At 43.1% G+C, this 16,598-nt stretch overlaps 2 protein-coding genes across 8 annotated transcripts in view; one reads left to right on the forward strand and one right to left on the reverse strand.

Annotated features, from left to right (window-relative positions):
* The window catches only part of Gnl3l (G protein nucleolar 3 like), a 32,013-nt gene extending 26,808 nt beyond the window's left edge, over window positions 1–5,205 (reverse strand). Inside the window, exons 1-2 of the mRNA XM_036175297.1 lie at window positions 5,085–5,205; window positions 2,674–2,743 (exon numbers count right to left, since the gene is read on the reverse strand). Coding sequence (XP_036031190.1) covers window positions 2,674–2,692 — 19 coding nt within the window. The 5' untranslated portion in view covers window positions 2,693–2,743; window positions 5,085–5,205. The remainder of the gene's footprint in view (window positions 1–2,673; window positions 2,744–5,084) is intronic.
* Window positions 5,206–5,228: 23 nt separating this feature from the next.
* The window catches only part of Fgd1 (FYVE, RhoGEF and PH domain containing 1), an 82,743-nt gene continuing 71,373 nt past the window's right edge, over window positions 5,229–16,598 (forward strand). For 2 of the 7 annotated variants that reach the window (XM_036175292.1, XM_036175289.1), the window contains exons 1-3: window positions 5,229–5,340; window positions 7,276–7,344; window positions 11,612–11,742. The gene's annotated coding sequence lies outside the window, so the exon portion shown is untranslated. Of the gene's footprint in view, window positions 5,341–5,452; window positions 5,641–7,017; window positions 7,159–7,275; window positions 7,345–11,611; window positions 11,743–16,598 lie in introns of all 7 variants that reach the window. The other 5 variants (XM_036175293.1, XM_036175291.1, XM_036175294.1 and 2 more) reach the window with 4 other exon arrangements.

Genomic DNA, 16,598 nt, shown 5'->3' on the forward strand with positions numbered 1-16,598 from the left:
TGCCTGGGCTACAGAGTGAAACCCTACCTCAATGAAAGCATCGAGAATAAAGAAATGAAGTTGGGCAGTGGTGGTGCATGCCTTTAATCCCAGCAGCCAGGGCTACACAGAAAAACCTGTCTCGTTTAAAAAGGGGGTGAGGCAAGTTCCAAAGGCTGAAAGACCAAAATTTAACATTCAGAAATCAGGCAATGCTAAATTCCAAGGATCAATAGAGCCTGAATGTTGGCAGAGTGTTTTTTTGTTTGTTTGTCTTTTCCCAGAGCTGAGGACTGAACCCAGGGCCTTGCGCTTGCTAGACTCTACCCCTGAGCTAAATCCCCAAACCCCTACCCCCCCTTATTTTTTGCAGAGTGTTTTGAAACAAGGTCTTGCTATATAACCTATGCTGGTTGGAATTCCCTATGCAGTTAAGACTGGTCTTAAACTTGCAACAATTCTCCTACTTATGTCTCCTGAGTGCTAGGATTATACGTATGCATGGCCATGACCAATAAGACTGGGGAATATATACACGGGTTTTTTTGTTTTTGTTTTTGTTTTTGTTTTTTGAGACAAGGATTTTCAAGTTCCAGGCTGTCCTGGAACTGTAGACCAGGCTGGTCTAGAACTCAGAGATCTGTCTGTCTCTGCTGGGATTAAAGGTGTATACCACTATACTTAGCTGAAATATTTAATCCAATACTTATAACACAGTTATAAGGCTCTGCATATCTATGGGTGATACATTCACTGACTCAATTAACTGTGAAACAATAACTGCATCTAGGGGCCAGCAAGATGGCTTAGTGGGTAAAGGAACTTGCCACTAAGCTTGATGAATTGAATTCGATCCCTGGGGCCCACATAATGGAAGGAACTCACTCCTGAAAGATGTCCTCTGACCTTCATACATGTACCGTGGCATGCACATGAACAGACTAGATTAAGGTAATTTAAAAAAAAACTGTACGTGTACTGGATATTATTTGTCATCATTTCCTAAAAAAGTCTAACAACCATTTACATATGATCTATATTGTATTAGATCATTACAAGTAACCTAGAAAAGTTTCAAAACACAGGGGAAGATATGTGTAGACTAGATGCAAATGCCATGCTGTTTTACAGAGGGCCTTGAACATTCACTGATTTTTTTATCTGCCAAAGATCTTGAAAATAGTCTCCTATGGAAAGAGAGAAATGATTGTACTTACAGAAAGTGCTCACAAAGTACCAGGCACTGTTCTAACTATTTCATCTCTTTAAAGTCATTAATTCTTCATAATTCCAGATACTCAGGAGACTAGGATGAGAGGATGCCTTGTGCCCAGCATTTGAGGACATTCTGAGAAATACTGAGACACAATCTCAAAAAACTACCCTAGGACCAGCACGATGGTTCGGTGGGTAAAAGGATGCTTGTCAGCAAGCCTGACAACCTAAACTCAATCCTGTTGGCTCACATAGCAGAGGGAGAGAAGTGATTCCCACAAGTTGACTCTGACCTCCACACACGCGCCATGCCACACAAGTGCACACACGTGGTTTCATAAGCCTGGAACCCTAGGACTAAGGAAATGGAAACAGGAACATTAGAAATTCAAGGTTGCCAGGTGGTGGCACAATTTTCATTCCAGCACTCAGAAGGCAGAGGCAGGTGGATCTTTGTGAGTTGGAGGCCAGCCTGGTCTACAAATCAAGTTCCAGGACAGCTAGGGCTGTTACACAGAAAAATCCTGTCTAGAAAAAAAAAAAGTTCAAGGTCATCCTCAACTACATAGTGAATTTGAGGCCAGGTTGGTCTACATGAGCACTGACTCAAAAAGAAATTCCTCTTGACAGGTATGGTACTTCATGACAGTAATGCCAGCAATTCAGGGATGGAGTCAGGCAGAAAGATGACAAAGCCAGCATAGGCTACCTGGAAAGACCCTATGTCAAGACAAATAAAATCCTCCAAACAATACAAATAGGGAGACATTATAATTAATGACCTGTGTGTTGTAAATAAGGAAAGTGGAATTAAGTGACTTGGCGAAGGCTACACAGCTAATTTAAAAAAACAGAGGTGAGATTGAAACTCAATGTGGCTCCAGCATAAAACCAGTACAACTTACAGTATCAACTGAAAGATGTAAGTTATAAAGACACTGGGGCTATTATGCAGCATCATATAATATTTACTGCTGTTTACCTCAGATTCAGCCACTTACCCTTGCTGAGCCTCCATTTTCTCATCTATAAAATGAGAATGGGGAGAAAGGAAGAACTAGCTACCTTACAAGAAATTATGAGAATACCAAAGGTACCATATGTAAAAGACCCAGACTGAGAGAGCAGGGACATACTGAGTAATTTTTAAGTTGTGAGCTAAGCCTTACAACACACTCCTACAACCTCAATACTTGAGAAACTGATGCAGGCTAAAAGGGGAGTTTAAGGCCACAATGGACTACTTAAAGAACATAAGGCTAGTATTAAAAAAAAAAAAAACCACATGTGGTGGAGCATTCCTGTAATTCCAGAACTTAGGAGGTTCAGGCAGGAGGATCAAGAGTTCAAGACTAGCCTCAGCTACACAGCAAATTCAAGGCCAACTTCAAAACAAATAAAAAAGAAAAACAGCAAAGTTGTGAAATAACATGAATACTGAATGTATAGGACTGGGAGAGGGTGGTAGAGGAAACTCACTGTGTCTAAGCTTCATCATGATGATCAGATAAGCTTGCAAAGAGAAATGTTCAAATCTGCCACTTTCTTCCTGTTGGAATAAAGGCAGTAACTTTAAGACAGACCTAGGACACACAATTCCCTTTTAAGCCTCTTAAAGGCAAAATAACACATCACAGAACGTGATCAGGAAGACCTACCAATTGGACTGAGGGCCTGATATGGCTGAGTACATGCAAGGAAAGGAGTATTGTATCACTCAAAGATGTAGATCAGAATCTCTCTTCCTGGATGGAGTCCATGCCTCCAATACATTGAATGAATACTTGGAGTGTCAAATCCTAGGTAAAAGACTAGTGCTAGGGGCTGGAGAGATGGCTCAGAGGTTAAGAGCACCGACTGCTCTTCCAGAGGTCCTGAGTTCGATTCCCAGCACCCACATGGTGGCTCACAACCATCTGTAACAAGATCTGGCGCCCTCTTCTGTATACATAATAAATAAATCTTAAAAAAAAAGACTAGTGCTAAACTCCTCCACACTGGGGAGAAGAGCAAATGACTTGTTATTTCATAAAGTGGACTGATAGTGTGCTTTTTCAAAGGGGGCTTCTGTGAGTCACCTACCCTTAGAGAGGTGGAAGGGAACAAATCCCAGGATTCTACCCTAGAGAAATAGGTTCTTAGAATTCTTACTTATGTCTGCATAGGTTGAAGTCAATGCCAAATCTTGGGGCTTGCAGGGGAGGGGCAAATCTCACCTGCATATGTGGCAATAGAAAGAATTAGTCATTTGTCCCTCTATTCTTGGGTCACTGACTGAAGAAATCAACACAGTGGCTTTGTGTGTCTCTGTTACATGAGAGAGCACTGATCCGGGCACTTCTTAATGTTGGAAAAGGAAGAGCCTAGTTCTCTTTACTCATCTGTCAATAAGGAGCAAGGCTGCTATGCTTATTTCTATGAAGAGGTAGCATGAAGGAAATCGTGCAGCTTTGAATGAGGAGGGTCCACACACCTTTGCCTGATGGAGGCTATTCTGAATCCTTCCATGGGTGGTGGACTGGAATGATGTGTGTACATTTCATGTGGATTAAAGTCAGCAGTATATATTAGTACTGAAGGGAATAGGACCTCCAGTTCTCTATATGGCTAAGAAATGGAAGGCATAAGGCCATGCCATTATAAACTCAATGAATCTGCTCCTACCTTGGGAAGCATGCATCTCTCATTTTACCCTAGGTGAGAAGAAATCTAAGCTCCTATACTTTAGATAAGGAGAAAGTTAGGGATTGGGGATTTAGCTCAGTGGTAGACACAAGGCCCTGGGTTCGGTCCTCAGCTGTGGGGGGAAAAAAAAGGAGAGAGTTCAAATGCCCTCTATTGTCGGGTAATCAGTGATATCACTAGCTGTCAAGGCTAAATGAGGAGAAACGATCTGCATCTCCACCACATAGATGCCTCTCTTGGTCAATTTGGTGATTATTAATTACTTGGAGGGTGGAGTCTGTCTACCTCAAAAGGAGGGAGAATAAATCTGAGTCGCTCACCCTAATGTCTCCTTGACAGACATAACTTCCTCTCAATGGACTAAAGTCTATTCCTATGTACTGTGAGCCAGTTTGGGGGTGGGCCTTTACAAAGTCAGTAAAACAGCCATTCATTATGGGGTAAGTATGGGGTCTAATTTTCCACGGTGAGGAGTCTCCACTGATGGGGGGAGGGCGGGTAAGTCTGTGTGGTTGCCCATAGGCATGTGTCTCTAATCATTTTGATATTCCGGATGACGGTGTCGATTAGTTACTCTACAAGAGAAGTGTATACTTGGGAAGGGAAGTCTCTATATCAGGAATTCTCTTCCTCTAGATATTACATATTTCTGAGCTCCTCTATACCAGTATAGAGGTGGACAAGGAGATGTCTCGATGAAGATCTGTGACTTAATCATCCAGAAGTCTATACTTTTCAGCTTTGTACTGGAAATTATTTGTTTATACGGCAGGGACGATGTCACCGCCACCATTTTGATGGCCTGACACCTGTCTACAAATTAGGTAATGCAATATAAACGTTAATAGATCTGCTCCTACAGGGAAGGGGGCGTCTGTCTACAAGAGAGTAATGGCGGCAAAGCGAAATGACGCCAAATATCCTGAAAGGCAGAAGGCAACCGACATTTTGTATCACGCATATGGCCCAGAGTGCATCTTTGTAGCCTGTCTCTGGGGCCGCCAGGATGCAGTTCAGCGCATCTCCACACGTGGAGCTATCCCTATCCCTCTTCCGGGCCCTTCTACCTCAGAAGCGAGCCAGCTGTTCACCTCTCTATTCCAGGATGGCGAACATCTCTGGTTTCACCTTAAAAAAACGATCCTCACTGCCCTGCTGGCTAGGTGAGCGCTAACGAGGGAAAAAAGAAGAGAGTAGTCTCTTACCTGCACTTCCGGCAGGGACCTCCGAGAGCTGCTAGAAGCACAACGTCGCCTGACCAGAACCGCGCAACTAGGCTCCGCCCGGACTTCCGGATCCCAGCCCAGCTAGTGGCTCCGCCTATTTTGCGTACTGCGTGGGGGCGGAGTTTCGAGATAATTGCTGCTTCCACGCAGTCCCGCCCCGGCTCCCACGCTGGCCCCGCCTCCTGGCTGCCCGCGGGTAAAGAAATAGCAAAGGAGGGGCCGCAGCCAGGCGATGGTGAGGGCGGGGTGTGGGTGTATGTGTGGGTGTGTGTGTGTGTGTATATGTGTGTGTTGTGGCCACAAAAGCTATTTGTAAAACGAACTCTTTTGTGCTACCTCCTGGCTAGAGTTAAAGATACATAGTCTCGGGGAACAAAAAAAAAAGATACGTAGTCAAAGAAATCACTGGCGGCAATAGAAAAGGGTAAGGGGGCCGTCGTTTGTCCTTCTGGAAGATGGCGATGGTGACAGGCCGGGTGCGAGAAAATGGCCGCCGGGATCACGTGTCTGTCTGGACGAGTATTTCCCACCTGAAGTGAGTTAGTAAGCTGTTCTCAGCAGCCTTCTAGTCTCACAGGACCCGGAAACATAGCAAAGCTCACCCTGAGCAGGAACTTAAACTATTGGAATTTTCATTCACCGGTTTACCCTCTCATCTCCCTCGTGTATGATTCCTGTGTCTGCAGAAACTAAACTTATCTGTAAAGCGAGGATGGGTAAGGATATCTTTAAAAAGCATTTCAAGAGACTCCTGACTTGACTGGGGAGTGAGATGTCCCTCAAAAAAAAAAAAAAAACATAACTATTAATTTAAATCTTTCCTGATCATTTAATTCCAGTCCTTTCTCCCTCCTCAAGCCTAAACGTTAGGGGTGGAGTTGGGCTAGGTAAGGCAACACCCTGAAGAAGTGTTTCTTCCCTTTCAACCCACCCCTGCTGAAAAGAACCCCTTTTACCCTCCCTCCTCTTACGGTATAGGATTCACTGCTATCTTTCACCCTAGACACTAGATTCCTCTGAACCCCCAAAGTAGTCACATTTGCAGGATCTATTTCTCTAAATCCTAACTCCTGTCACTTATATGAAGTTTCTATGCAATTGTTTTTATGACATTTTCCCTGGCTCCCAGTTGAGTAAGGATCATAGCAGTCCTTGCCTTTACCTGTCTGGGATTTAGCACAATACTACACTATAGTAATTTTTTATTAAAGTTTTTAATAGATTTATTTTATGTGTGCAAGTGTTTGCCTTTATGTATGTATGTGCACCACATATGTGCCTGATGCCTGAAGAGATAAGAAAGCATTGGATCCCTTGAAGCTGGAGTTGCCAATGGTTGTGAGCCACCATATGAATGCTTGCAATCAAATCCAGGTCCTCAGCAAAAGCAAGAAGCACCCCCTAACCGCTGAGCCATCTCTCCAGTCCCTATACTATACTTAATGTGGCTTCATTACCACAGGAGAGAGGACTCCTCAGAGCGGGGACAATTTGTCTTTGAACTCTCAAGGAGACCCAGTATAACACTGGCTTCAAACAACTTTGTTAAGTGAGATTAAGACCTGCACTGCAAATAAATGGGGATTGAACAATTTAGTAGATAGAATTGGGGGAAAAAATGGGTCAGGATAAAGAGAGAAATAAGTGCCAGGTATGTTAGTGCATACCTGTAATCCTCAGGACTACAGAGTCTAAGGCAGGAGGGTCAGGAATTGAAGAAGAGCATGCTCTGCACAGGCAGAATGTCTTAAAAATGAAATTCTTGGTTTTGAGACAGAATATCTTGTAGCATAGTATGGCCTCAGAATTTCTGTGCAGCAAAGATGGCCTTGAACTCCTTCTCCATGCACTTCTGGAGTAATAAGATTATAACTATGTACTACCACAGCCAATTTAAATTTGTGCCCTGCAGTGGATCCAACCCAATGCCTCTTGCATGCTAGGCAAGCACTCTAGCATCTGAACTACATCTCCAGTTCACATCTCCAGTTCAGTCGCGGATCTTAAATGGTTGTCTCCAGGAAGGACATGAAAGTGCGGAGTCTAGATGAAAGTGAGTTTATGATACAACAAAACCTGTAATGTAATACATGCTTCTCAGGCACATGAAAAACACAGAAGTGTAAGGAGGATTAAAATTCGAAAATAATCTTATTTTCTCCATTACTAGTTCTCAAAATGTGGTACTTGGACTACCAGAGGACCTGACCATTCTGGAATTTGTTGGAAATGCAAATTCGTGAGTCAAACCTAGTTTTCTTTTTTTTTTTTTTTTTTCTTCTGGAGCTGAGGACCTAACCCAGGGCTCTACCACTGAGCTAAATCCCCAACCCAAACCTAGTTTTCTCAACTAAAATTCTGGCCATGGGGCACCATAATTAATATTTTAATAAGCCAGCCCAATGACTCTGTTGCTGGTCAGAATTTGAAAGTTATTTGTCTAGGCTGGTAGTTTTATTTTTTCTGGGAGGTTGGTTGGTTGGTTGGTTGGTTGGTTGGTTGGTTTGGGGTTTTGTCAACCTAACCCAAGCTGGATTAATCTGAGAAGAGGGAAACATAGTTGAGGAAATACCTCCACAAGATTGGCCTGTAGGTGTGTGGAGGGGGGCAAATTTCTTAATTAGTGATTGGTGTGGGAGAGCCCAGCCCATTGTGCGTGCTGTCCCCCCTGGACCGGTGGTGTAAGGGTTCCTGGGGTGGGGATAATAAGGAAGCATGCTGAGCAAGCAAGCCAAGGTAAACAAGCCAGTAAGCAGCACTCGCTCCTCCATGGTCTCTGTTTCAGCAGCTGCCTCCAGGTTCCTACCCTATTTGAGTTCCTGCCCTGACTTCCCTCGGTGTAAGCTGAAATAAACCCTTTCAGATAACACGTCAGTTTTGGTCATGGTGTTTTATCACAGCAAAGCCTAACTAACCAAGCAGTTGGTGAAACATGCCCTTAATCCCAGCACTCAGAGGCAGGTGATTAGGTGAATCAGTATGAGTTCCAGGCCAGCCTGGTCTACAGAGTGAGTTCCAGAACAGCCAAGTCTACACAGAGAAACTTCTCTGTCTTGAAAGCTTCCCCTGCCCCCGCAAAAAAAACAAAAAAAAAAAAACAAAAAAAAAAACCACTAATAAACCACTGCTGCTATAAATTTAACTGTTATTAATATTTTGTTGTATATCTTTGACTTTAAAATTATAAATATTAATTATTTGTTTCAGGCCCACAAACCATTGAAAATGTATGGCAAAAACCCACATATTTACAATCCAGTTTAGAAGATAAAATATTAGACAAAAAATTAAGCCTCCTATGTATTTCTAGAGGTAGTCAACATCCTCTATTTGTTTGTTCTCTCCTGATTTTTTGTTTGTTTGTTTGTTTCAAGACAGGGTTTCTGTGTGTAGCCCTGGCTGTCCTGGATCTAGCTTTGTAGACCAGGCTGTCTTCAAACTCATAGAGGTCCTCCTGCCTCTCTGCTTCCTGAGTGCTGGGATTAAAAACGTGTGCCACCACCACCGGACCTGATTTTTTTTTTTTTTGAAACAGGGTCTCACTATGTCTTGGTTAGGGTTCCTATTGCTGTGATGAAACACCATGACCTCCGGGTGGTGGTAGTGATGGCGCACACCTGTAATCCCAGCACTTGGGAGGCAGAGGCAGGCGAATCTCTGTGAGTTCGAGGCCAGCCTGGTCTACAGAGTGAGTTCCAGGACAGGCCCCAAAGCTACAGAGAAACCCTGTCTAGAAAAAAAAAAAACAAAAACTAAAAACCAACAAAAAAGGAAACACCATGACCAAAAGCAAGTTAGGGGAGGAAAGGGTTTATTTGGCTTACACTTCCATATCACAAGACTGAGGAAAGTCAGGATAGAATTAGGACAGGGCAGGAACCTGGAGGCAGGAGCTGATTGATGCAGAGGCCGTGGAGGAGTGCTGCTTACTGGCTTGCTCCCCATGGCTTGCTCAGCCTGCTTTCTCATAGAACCCAGGACCAGCAGCCCAGGGATGGCCCCACCACCATGGGCTGGGCCCTCCCCATCAATCACCAATTGAGAAAATACCCTAGAGGCTTGCCTCCAGCCTGACCTTAGGAGGCTTTTTCTTTTTCCTTTCTTTTCCCTTTTTTGTTTTGTTTTGTTTTGGGTTTTAGTTTTTCGAGACAGGATTTAGTAGTCCTTTCTGTCCTGGAATTCTCTCTTGTAGACCAGGCTGGCCTCAACAAGTGCTGGGGTTAAAGGGTGTTAGGGTTAAAGACATATGCCACCACACCTGACTTGAGGCATTTTCCTTTCTTTTTAATTATTTCTATTTTATGTACATTGGTGTTTTGCCATGAGTGTCAGATCCTCTGGAACTGGAGTTACAGACAGGTGTGAGCTGCCTTGCAGGTACTGGCAATCCAACCCAGGACCTCTGACAGAGCAGTCAATGCCCTTAACTCCTGAGCTATCTCTCCACCCCGAGACATTTTTTTGAGACATTTTCTTAATTGAGGTTCCCTCCTCATAGATAGCTGACTTCCGCTTATGTCAAGTTGATATTAACTAGCCAGCACACTTTACGTTGCCCAGGCTGGCCTCTTGCTTTGATCACCCCTGCCTCAGCCTTTTGAGTGCTGGGATTGCAGCTAGATGGTACTATGCCAGGTTGGTGGTTCTCCTTTAAAGATACTGCTTATAGATCTCCATGTGTGTATGTATGTATGTGTGTATATTGCTTATATATGTTATATATATATGTATATATATATCATGTTGTAATGTTTTCTAGATTTTTGAATTATACAGTGAGTCATTAAGATTGCCATGAGATTAAGGCTTGCTATATAGTGAGTTCCAGACCAGCCTGTGCTGCAGTGAGACCTTGTCTCAAAAAATGGTCTCGCCGGGCAGTGGTGGCACAAGCCTTTAATCCCAGCACTTGGGAGGCAGAACCAGGTGGATCTCTGTGACTTGAAGGCCAGCCTGGGCTACAAATCGAGTTCCAGGACAGGCCCCAAAGCTACACAGAGAAACCCTGCCTCAAAAAACACACACGAAAAAGTTCTCATATTTCACATATCCTTTTATAACTTGTACTATTTTTTTATTTATTTGCTTGTTTGTTGACTTGTTTATTTTTTGGTTTTTCGAGACAGGGTTTCTCTGTGTAGTTTTGGTGAATATCCTGGATCTCGCTCTGTAGACCAGGCTGGCCTCAAACTCATAGAGATCTGCCTGCCTCTGCCTCCCAATTGCTGGGATTAAAGGCGTGTGCCACCACTGCCAGGCTAATTTTATTATTTTATTTTAATGTTTTTTGGGGGGGAGTTTCAGGACAGGGTTTCTCTATGTAGCAACCCTGGCTGTCCTAGAACTCACTTTGTAGACCAGGCTGGTCTCAAACTCACAGAGATCCACCTGCTTCTTCCTCTGCTGGGATCAAAGTGCCAGAATCAAAGGCGTGTGCCACCACTGCCCAGCTTATTTTAATGTTTTTATTGAAATAGAATTATACCCCGTTTCCCCCTCCCTTCCTCCCTCCAGCTCCTCTTGGCTACCTTACCTCAAAACTGTCCCCCACTTTCAAGTTGAGAGCCTCCTTTTCTTTGATAACTATTGTTTCAAACATATTTGTGTGTATGTATATATAAATGTAGCTAGCTGAGTCCATTTTTATTGGTTGTGTGCATGTGGTTTCAGTTGACAGCCGGTGAGAGGGCTCATCCCTGGGAGAGACTAATTCTTCTCCCAACAATTATTAGTTGTCTGTAGTTCTTTGTCTAGGGGTGAACCCTGTGAAACTTCTCCCCTTCCATGCTAACATGTCCACTGATATTCCCATTGTTCTGGCCTTGTTTATGCAGCCCTTTCTAGGAGAGACTGTCTCACAGCAGACTTCTTGGTCCTCTGGCTCTCAAACTTTCTGCCCCTCTTCTGTCATGTTCCTTGAACCATAGATGTTGTGTACCCATTGGGTCTAAGTTCCCCACAATCCATTGATCTCTGCATTGTGTCCAGTTGTAGTTTGCTGTGATGGTCTCCATTTGCTGTAAAGAGAGGCTCCTTTGCCGGGCAGTGGTGGGGCACACCTTTAATCCCAGCACTCAGGAGGCGGGGCCAGGTGGATCTCTGTGAGTTCGAGGCCAGCCTGATCTACAAAGCGAGTTCCAGGACAGCCTCCAAAGCTACACAGAGAAACCCTGTCTCAAAAAAACAAAACAAAAGAGAGGTGGGGAGGCTTTTGTGATGAGGGGTGATAGCAACACTTGGCTGTGAGAATGGGGATAAAATGTAGGATATAGTAAGGAATTATGGTGGTCTAGCAAGGTAGCAGTAGTAGATTCTTTTCTGCATTCCGTGACCTCACTATCCTGGGAGAGGCTAGGTATGTTTCCAATACCAGGCATGATTTTCCTCCTGTTGAGTGCCAACAACATTTGAGTTCCCTTTATGCATGTCTTGCCATGCTGGTAAGTGTGATACATGCATGCAATGTAATGCTATTCAGCTGTAAAGAAGAATGAACTTCTTTTCAGGTAAATGGACAGGTGTAGAAAAGATTGCATTGCATGAAATGGACAGATGCCCTGTTTTTCCTCTCATCTGTGCTTCCTAGCTCGAAAGCCTCAGATGTTTACAACATGGAGTAAGCACAGAAACCAAGAAGGTATGAAAGGACCGCAGGTGGGGGTGGAGGTGGGGCTTGGGAGGGGACTAGCAGGAAGCAGGTGGTACAAAGGGAGGAAAGGAAGAAGGGGAACCGACTGCAGCTGGGAAGGGAAAAGGACAGTCAATGCAGGAGAGGAAGGACCATGGACAACACCAAGGTTATTTGATACAGCATCTGGGAGTCATTCGTTTATATTTACCTAAAATGATATACTGTATATATGATGGTATTTGTTATATCCTAAAGGAAGGTAAGCCACTAAAGGTGACAATGCTCCCTACAAAAACCGTAGACTAACGAAACCTCAGTACCAGGCACTGGAACCCTCCTTTCAAATGATTGGCCAGGGTAGTCCAAGTGACTCTGAAAACAATACAGATTGTTGATGTAGCTCTTGGTTGCCTATCAGAGCTTGAGGGTGAGCCCCTATTGCTGAAGGCACTATATACTTAGGACACACTCAGATAATTTGAGATGGGTCTAACCTGAAAGCCTCTTCCTATGGTCTAGCTTCCATGCTTCTAGAAAATACTATACAAGCTGCCAAGGAAGGGAAGCAATTAAGCAGCTCTACCCAGCTGCAACACCTATAAGCCACTTTAATTGCCAGTATTTTTAATTTTATTTATTTTATGTATATGGGTGTTTTGCGCCTCTCCCTCCCTCCTCTCTCTCTGTCTCTCTCTGTCTCTCTCTCTCTCTGTCTCTCTCTCTCTCTCTTTCTTTTTTCCAAGACAGGGTTTTTCTGTGCAGCCCTGACCGTCCTGCAAATTACTGTGTAGCCAGGCTGGCCTCAAACTTACAAAGATCCACCTGCCTCTGCCTTCTGAGTGCAAAAATTATATTTGTGCACCACCACACCTGGCTGCTTTTCTTTTTTCAAAAGGAGTTTTGCCTTAATAGATGTCTGTGCACTATGTGTGTGCCTGGTGCCCAGAGAGGCCAGAAGAGGGGGTCAGATCTCCTGGAACTGGAGTTATTCACTTGTAAGCCACCTTGTGACTGCTAGAAATTCAAACCCAGTCCTCTAAAAAGTTACCAGTATTCTTAACTGGTGAGCTAAATCTCCAGCCCCTTGTACTATTTTTTAGTACCTGGTTTGAATTTAGACTAATGCATGTTTACAAGCATTCTACATCCCCCCACCCCATCAACACTTGGAGCAGATAGGAGAGCTTGCCCTGTGGTCATAAGAACAGGAGAGCTATCCCTGAGCCCCGCCAGCTGCAACATTCAACGGAGCAAGCCCTACTACACCTGACCAGGGCAACACAATAGAGCCACAACTGTTAGCGCAGGTATGGGCAAGTCAGCCCTGAAATTGTGAGCATGGAAGAGATGGCCCCATTTCCCATCTGGCAGACCAACCCTACAGCTGCCCAGGCCCAGAGCCAGAGCCAGAGTTATAACTTGGCCTGCCCCAACATCCACCCCATCTATGATCTGCTGGAGCAAGTGAAGGGACCCGACCCACAGACCCAAAGCTGCAGGATGTCCACAACACAGGGCACCAGTGGGATGTTCAGGCAGAGTCCTAGTAGGGCCAGCATCAATAGTGTAGTGGAGACCAGGGGCCTCGAAACAGACCAATGACTTTTTGCAATGAACACTTCCAAGTAGAGATATGGACAAAGAGGTATATGGTGTGACTTGGGGCTCACTGCATCTTCCATGACACGATTTTTAATTCCTTCCTTTTTAAATTTTTTCTCATATTATTTTCTTCCTTTTTTCTTGAATTTTGTTTTATTGGTGGAGGGGTTGCAGGGGCGGAGGGCAGATCTAAAGGGACAGGGAATGAATAGGATCAAGATACATGATGTGAAAAACACATAGAATAAAGAAAGAAAGAAAAACAAGCATCCTACCACTGAGCTAACCTCACCCCTGGTCCTGTAGTGTGAGCTACAGAGTGAGTTCAAGACTAGCCTGGGCAACTGAATGAGACCCTGTCTCAATTTTTAAAAAGTCAAAAAGCAGGCTGATGATATAGCTCCGTGAGAGAGCGCTTGTCTATCATGTGTAAGGCCTAGAGTTCAATCCCTCATACTACAGATAACCCCAGTAATTTAATAATGCAGTTAAATATGGCCCAGGGCTGGGGTTGTAGCTCAGTGGCAGAATATTTGCCCAGCATGCACAAGGCCCTGGATTCCATTCCCAATGTGGCCCCCCCAAAAAAGGCTAATGCAGATTAACGTATATATCTAATGCACTAATAAATCTTCAGTATACAAATATATGCATGTCACATTCTCAAATTACCCAATTAACCTCAAAATATTTTTAAAACTACTTCATTTTTTGATCCCAGTCTCTCATCAAGATGTATGTATTACATGTAACCTGGTTTGCTTAAATTTGTTTAACCTGGTTTGTTTATTTGTTTGTGCAATTTTTGTTGTTGTTGGGGTTTTTTGTTGTTCGTTTGTTTGTTTTGATTTTTGAGACAATTTTTCTGTGTAGCCCTGGCTGTCCTGGAGCTCATTCTGTAGACCAGTCTGGCCTTGAACACATAGAGATTCACCTGCATGCATCTGCCTCCAGAGTGCTAGGACTAAAGGTGTGCACCACCACTGCCCAGTATGAACTCCTGATTCTTTTGCCCCTACCCCCTAACTATTGGAATTACAGATGTGTGTACCATGCCCAGTTGTTGTTTTGAATATATTGATAGTTTTGAAGAGTCCAGGCTACTTGTTTTATAGAATGTCCCAAATTCTAGATTCATCTTCTTGTTCTATGAGATTATATTAAGATTAAATATTTTCAGCAAGATAGTACATAGGAGAATATAGGGAATATTCTTTGTATCTAACTGTTGTTGGCAACTACAATAAGCCTTCACTGCATTTTCTTTGCAGATTTAGTTTGTAAATTTTATTTTTAAAGTAGTCCACTTATAGGCTGCAAAGGTATTCTCTCTTTTTTCTGTTAACACAGTTTTAATGGTTAAATTTATATTTCTGTCTATGTGGGATCCATATTTTTGTTTTGAGACAAGATCTCACTGTGTAGCTCTCTGTCTGTCTATCCTGGAACTCATTATGTAGACCAGAGTGGCCTGGAACTCACAGAGATCTGCCTGCTTCTGCCTCCCAAATGTGGGATTAAAAGCCTGTGCCACCATGCCTGGTATGTTAGAATCCACTCTTATGAGTAGTAATGGGGAAGGATGCAGTTTTCTTTATTTTCATGTAATGAGCCAGATTTCCTGCCATCAAAGACAAAACAGTTTCTCTTTTTTTCTCATTAACTTCCTATGCCATTTTTATCATTCATATATACATATGTGTGTATATGTGTACATGTATATGTGTGAGGCTATGTATACATATATATACTATGACATACATATAGAGGTCTATGTTGCTGCATTAATGTCACTTTGATTTTAATGTTTTGTAATATAACAGTGTCTGATGGGGCAGTTCCCTCCCTTTAGTCTTCTTTTAAGATGATTTTATATATTACCACATAAATTTAAAAAATCCACTTGGGATTTTAGGGGAGTTTTGTTGCATTTATGAATAATTTTAAGAGGACTGAAGGCTGGAGACATGACTCAGTTGGTTCCTGTGTAAGTATAAAGACCAGAATCTGGATCCGTAGCACCCATGTTAAAGCTCGGTGTGTCTGTAGCCCCCCTGTCTCAGAAAATAAGGTGGGGAGGAATAGAGGAAGTCTCCTGATGTTGACCTCTAGTATATATACACACACACACACACACACACACACACACACACACACACGCACACACGCACGCACGCACGCACGCACGCACGCACACACGCACCAAAATTGTTGGCATCATTGTAACAACTCACTCCAAAGAACAATGATTATGGACTGTTCAATACACATTTACCTAACTCTGTTCTTTATTAGACTTTAACATTTTTCTCTTTTTTTTTTTAAGGAAAGTTGTGGGTTTTTTTTTTTTTTAAGATTTATTTATTTGTTATGTTTACAGTATTCTGTTTGCATGTATTCCTTCAAGCCAGAAGAGGGTACCAGATCTCATTACAGATGGTTGTGAGCCACCATGTGGTTGCTGGGAATTGAACTCAGGACCTCTGGAAGAACAGAGGCTCTTAACCTCTGAGCCATCTCGCCAGCCCCACATTTTCCTCTTTATAAATTAGTCCAGCCAGTAATTTACATGAAAATCACTATGGAGCTGGGCATGATGGTGCACACCTTTTTGTTTTGTTGTTTTGTTTTGTTTTGTTGAGACAGCTTGTCTATCTTTGGCTGTCCTGGAACTAGCCCTGTAGACCAGGCTGGCCTGGAACTCACAAAGATCCGCCTGCCTCTGCCTCTTTTTTTTTTTTTTTTTAAATTTGGTTTTTCGAGACAGGGTTTCTCTGTAGCTTTAGAGCATGTCCTGGACTACCTTTGTAGACCAGGCTGGCCTCGAACTCACAGAGATCCACCTGCCTCTGCCTCTTAAGTGCTGGGATTAAAGGTGTGTGCCACCACCTCCTGGCATGAAATATCAATATTTTTAAAGAGATCATGTGAAAAAGAGCATAATTTATTTCATTTTCATCCAGTGTTTCTAATGAGGCAGGATCTCACTGTGTAGTCCTGGCTGGCCTGATTCTCACTATGTAGCCCAGGGTAGCCTTGAACACACAGTGATTCGCCCCAAAGTATAATTTTAAAATAGCTTTAATTTTTTAAAAATGTGTATTATACATAAAAACAAAATACAACAATGATGAAAACTCTAATACAATTATAAATCATTGTACAACAGTTCTTTTTTTTTTTGAGACAGGGTTTAGTCTGTAGTCCAAGCTGGCTGTGATTATTGCTGCACTAAACTGAACATGGATGTGCAGGGATAG

The sequence above is a fragment of the Onychomys torridus genome, chromosome X (assembly GCF_903995425.1).
Source record: "Onychomys torridus chromosome X, mOncTor1.1, whole genome shotgun sequence".
NCBI classification, from domain to species: Eukaryota; Metazoa; Chordata; class Mammalia; order Rodentia; family Cricetidae; genus Onychomys; species Onychomys torridus.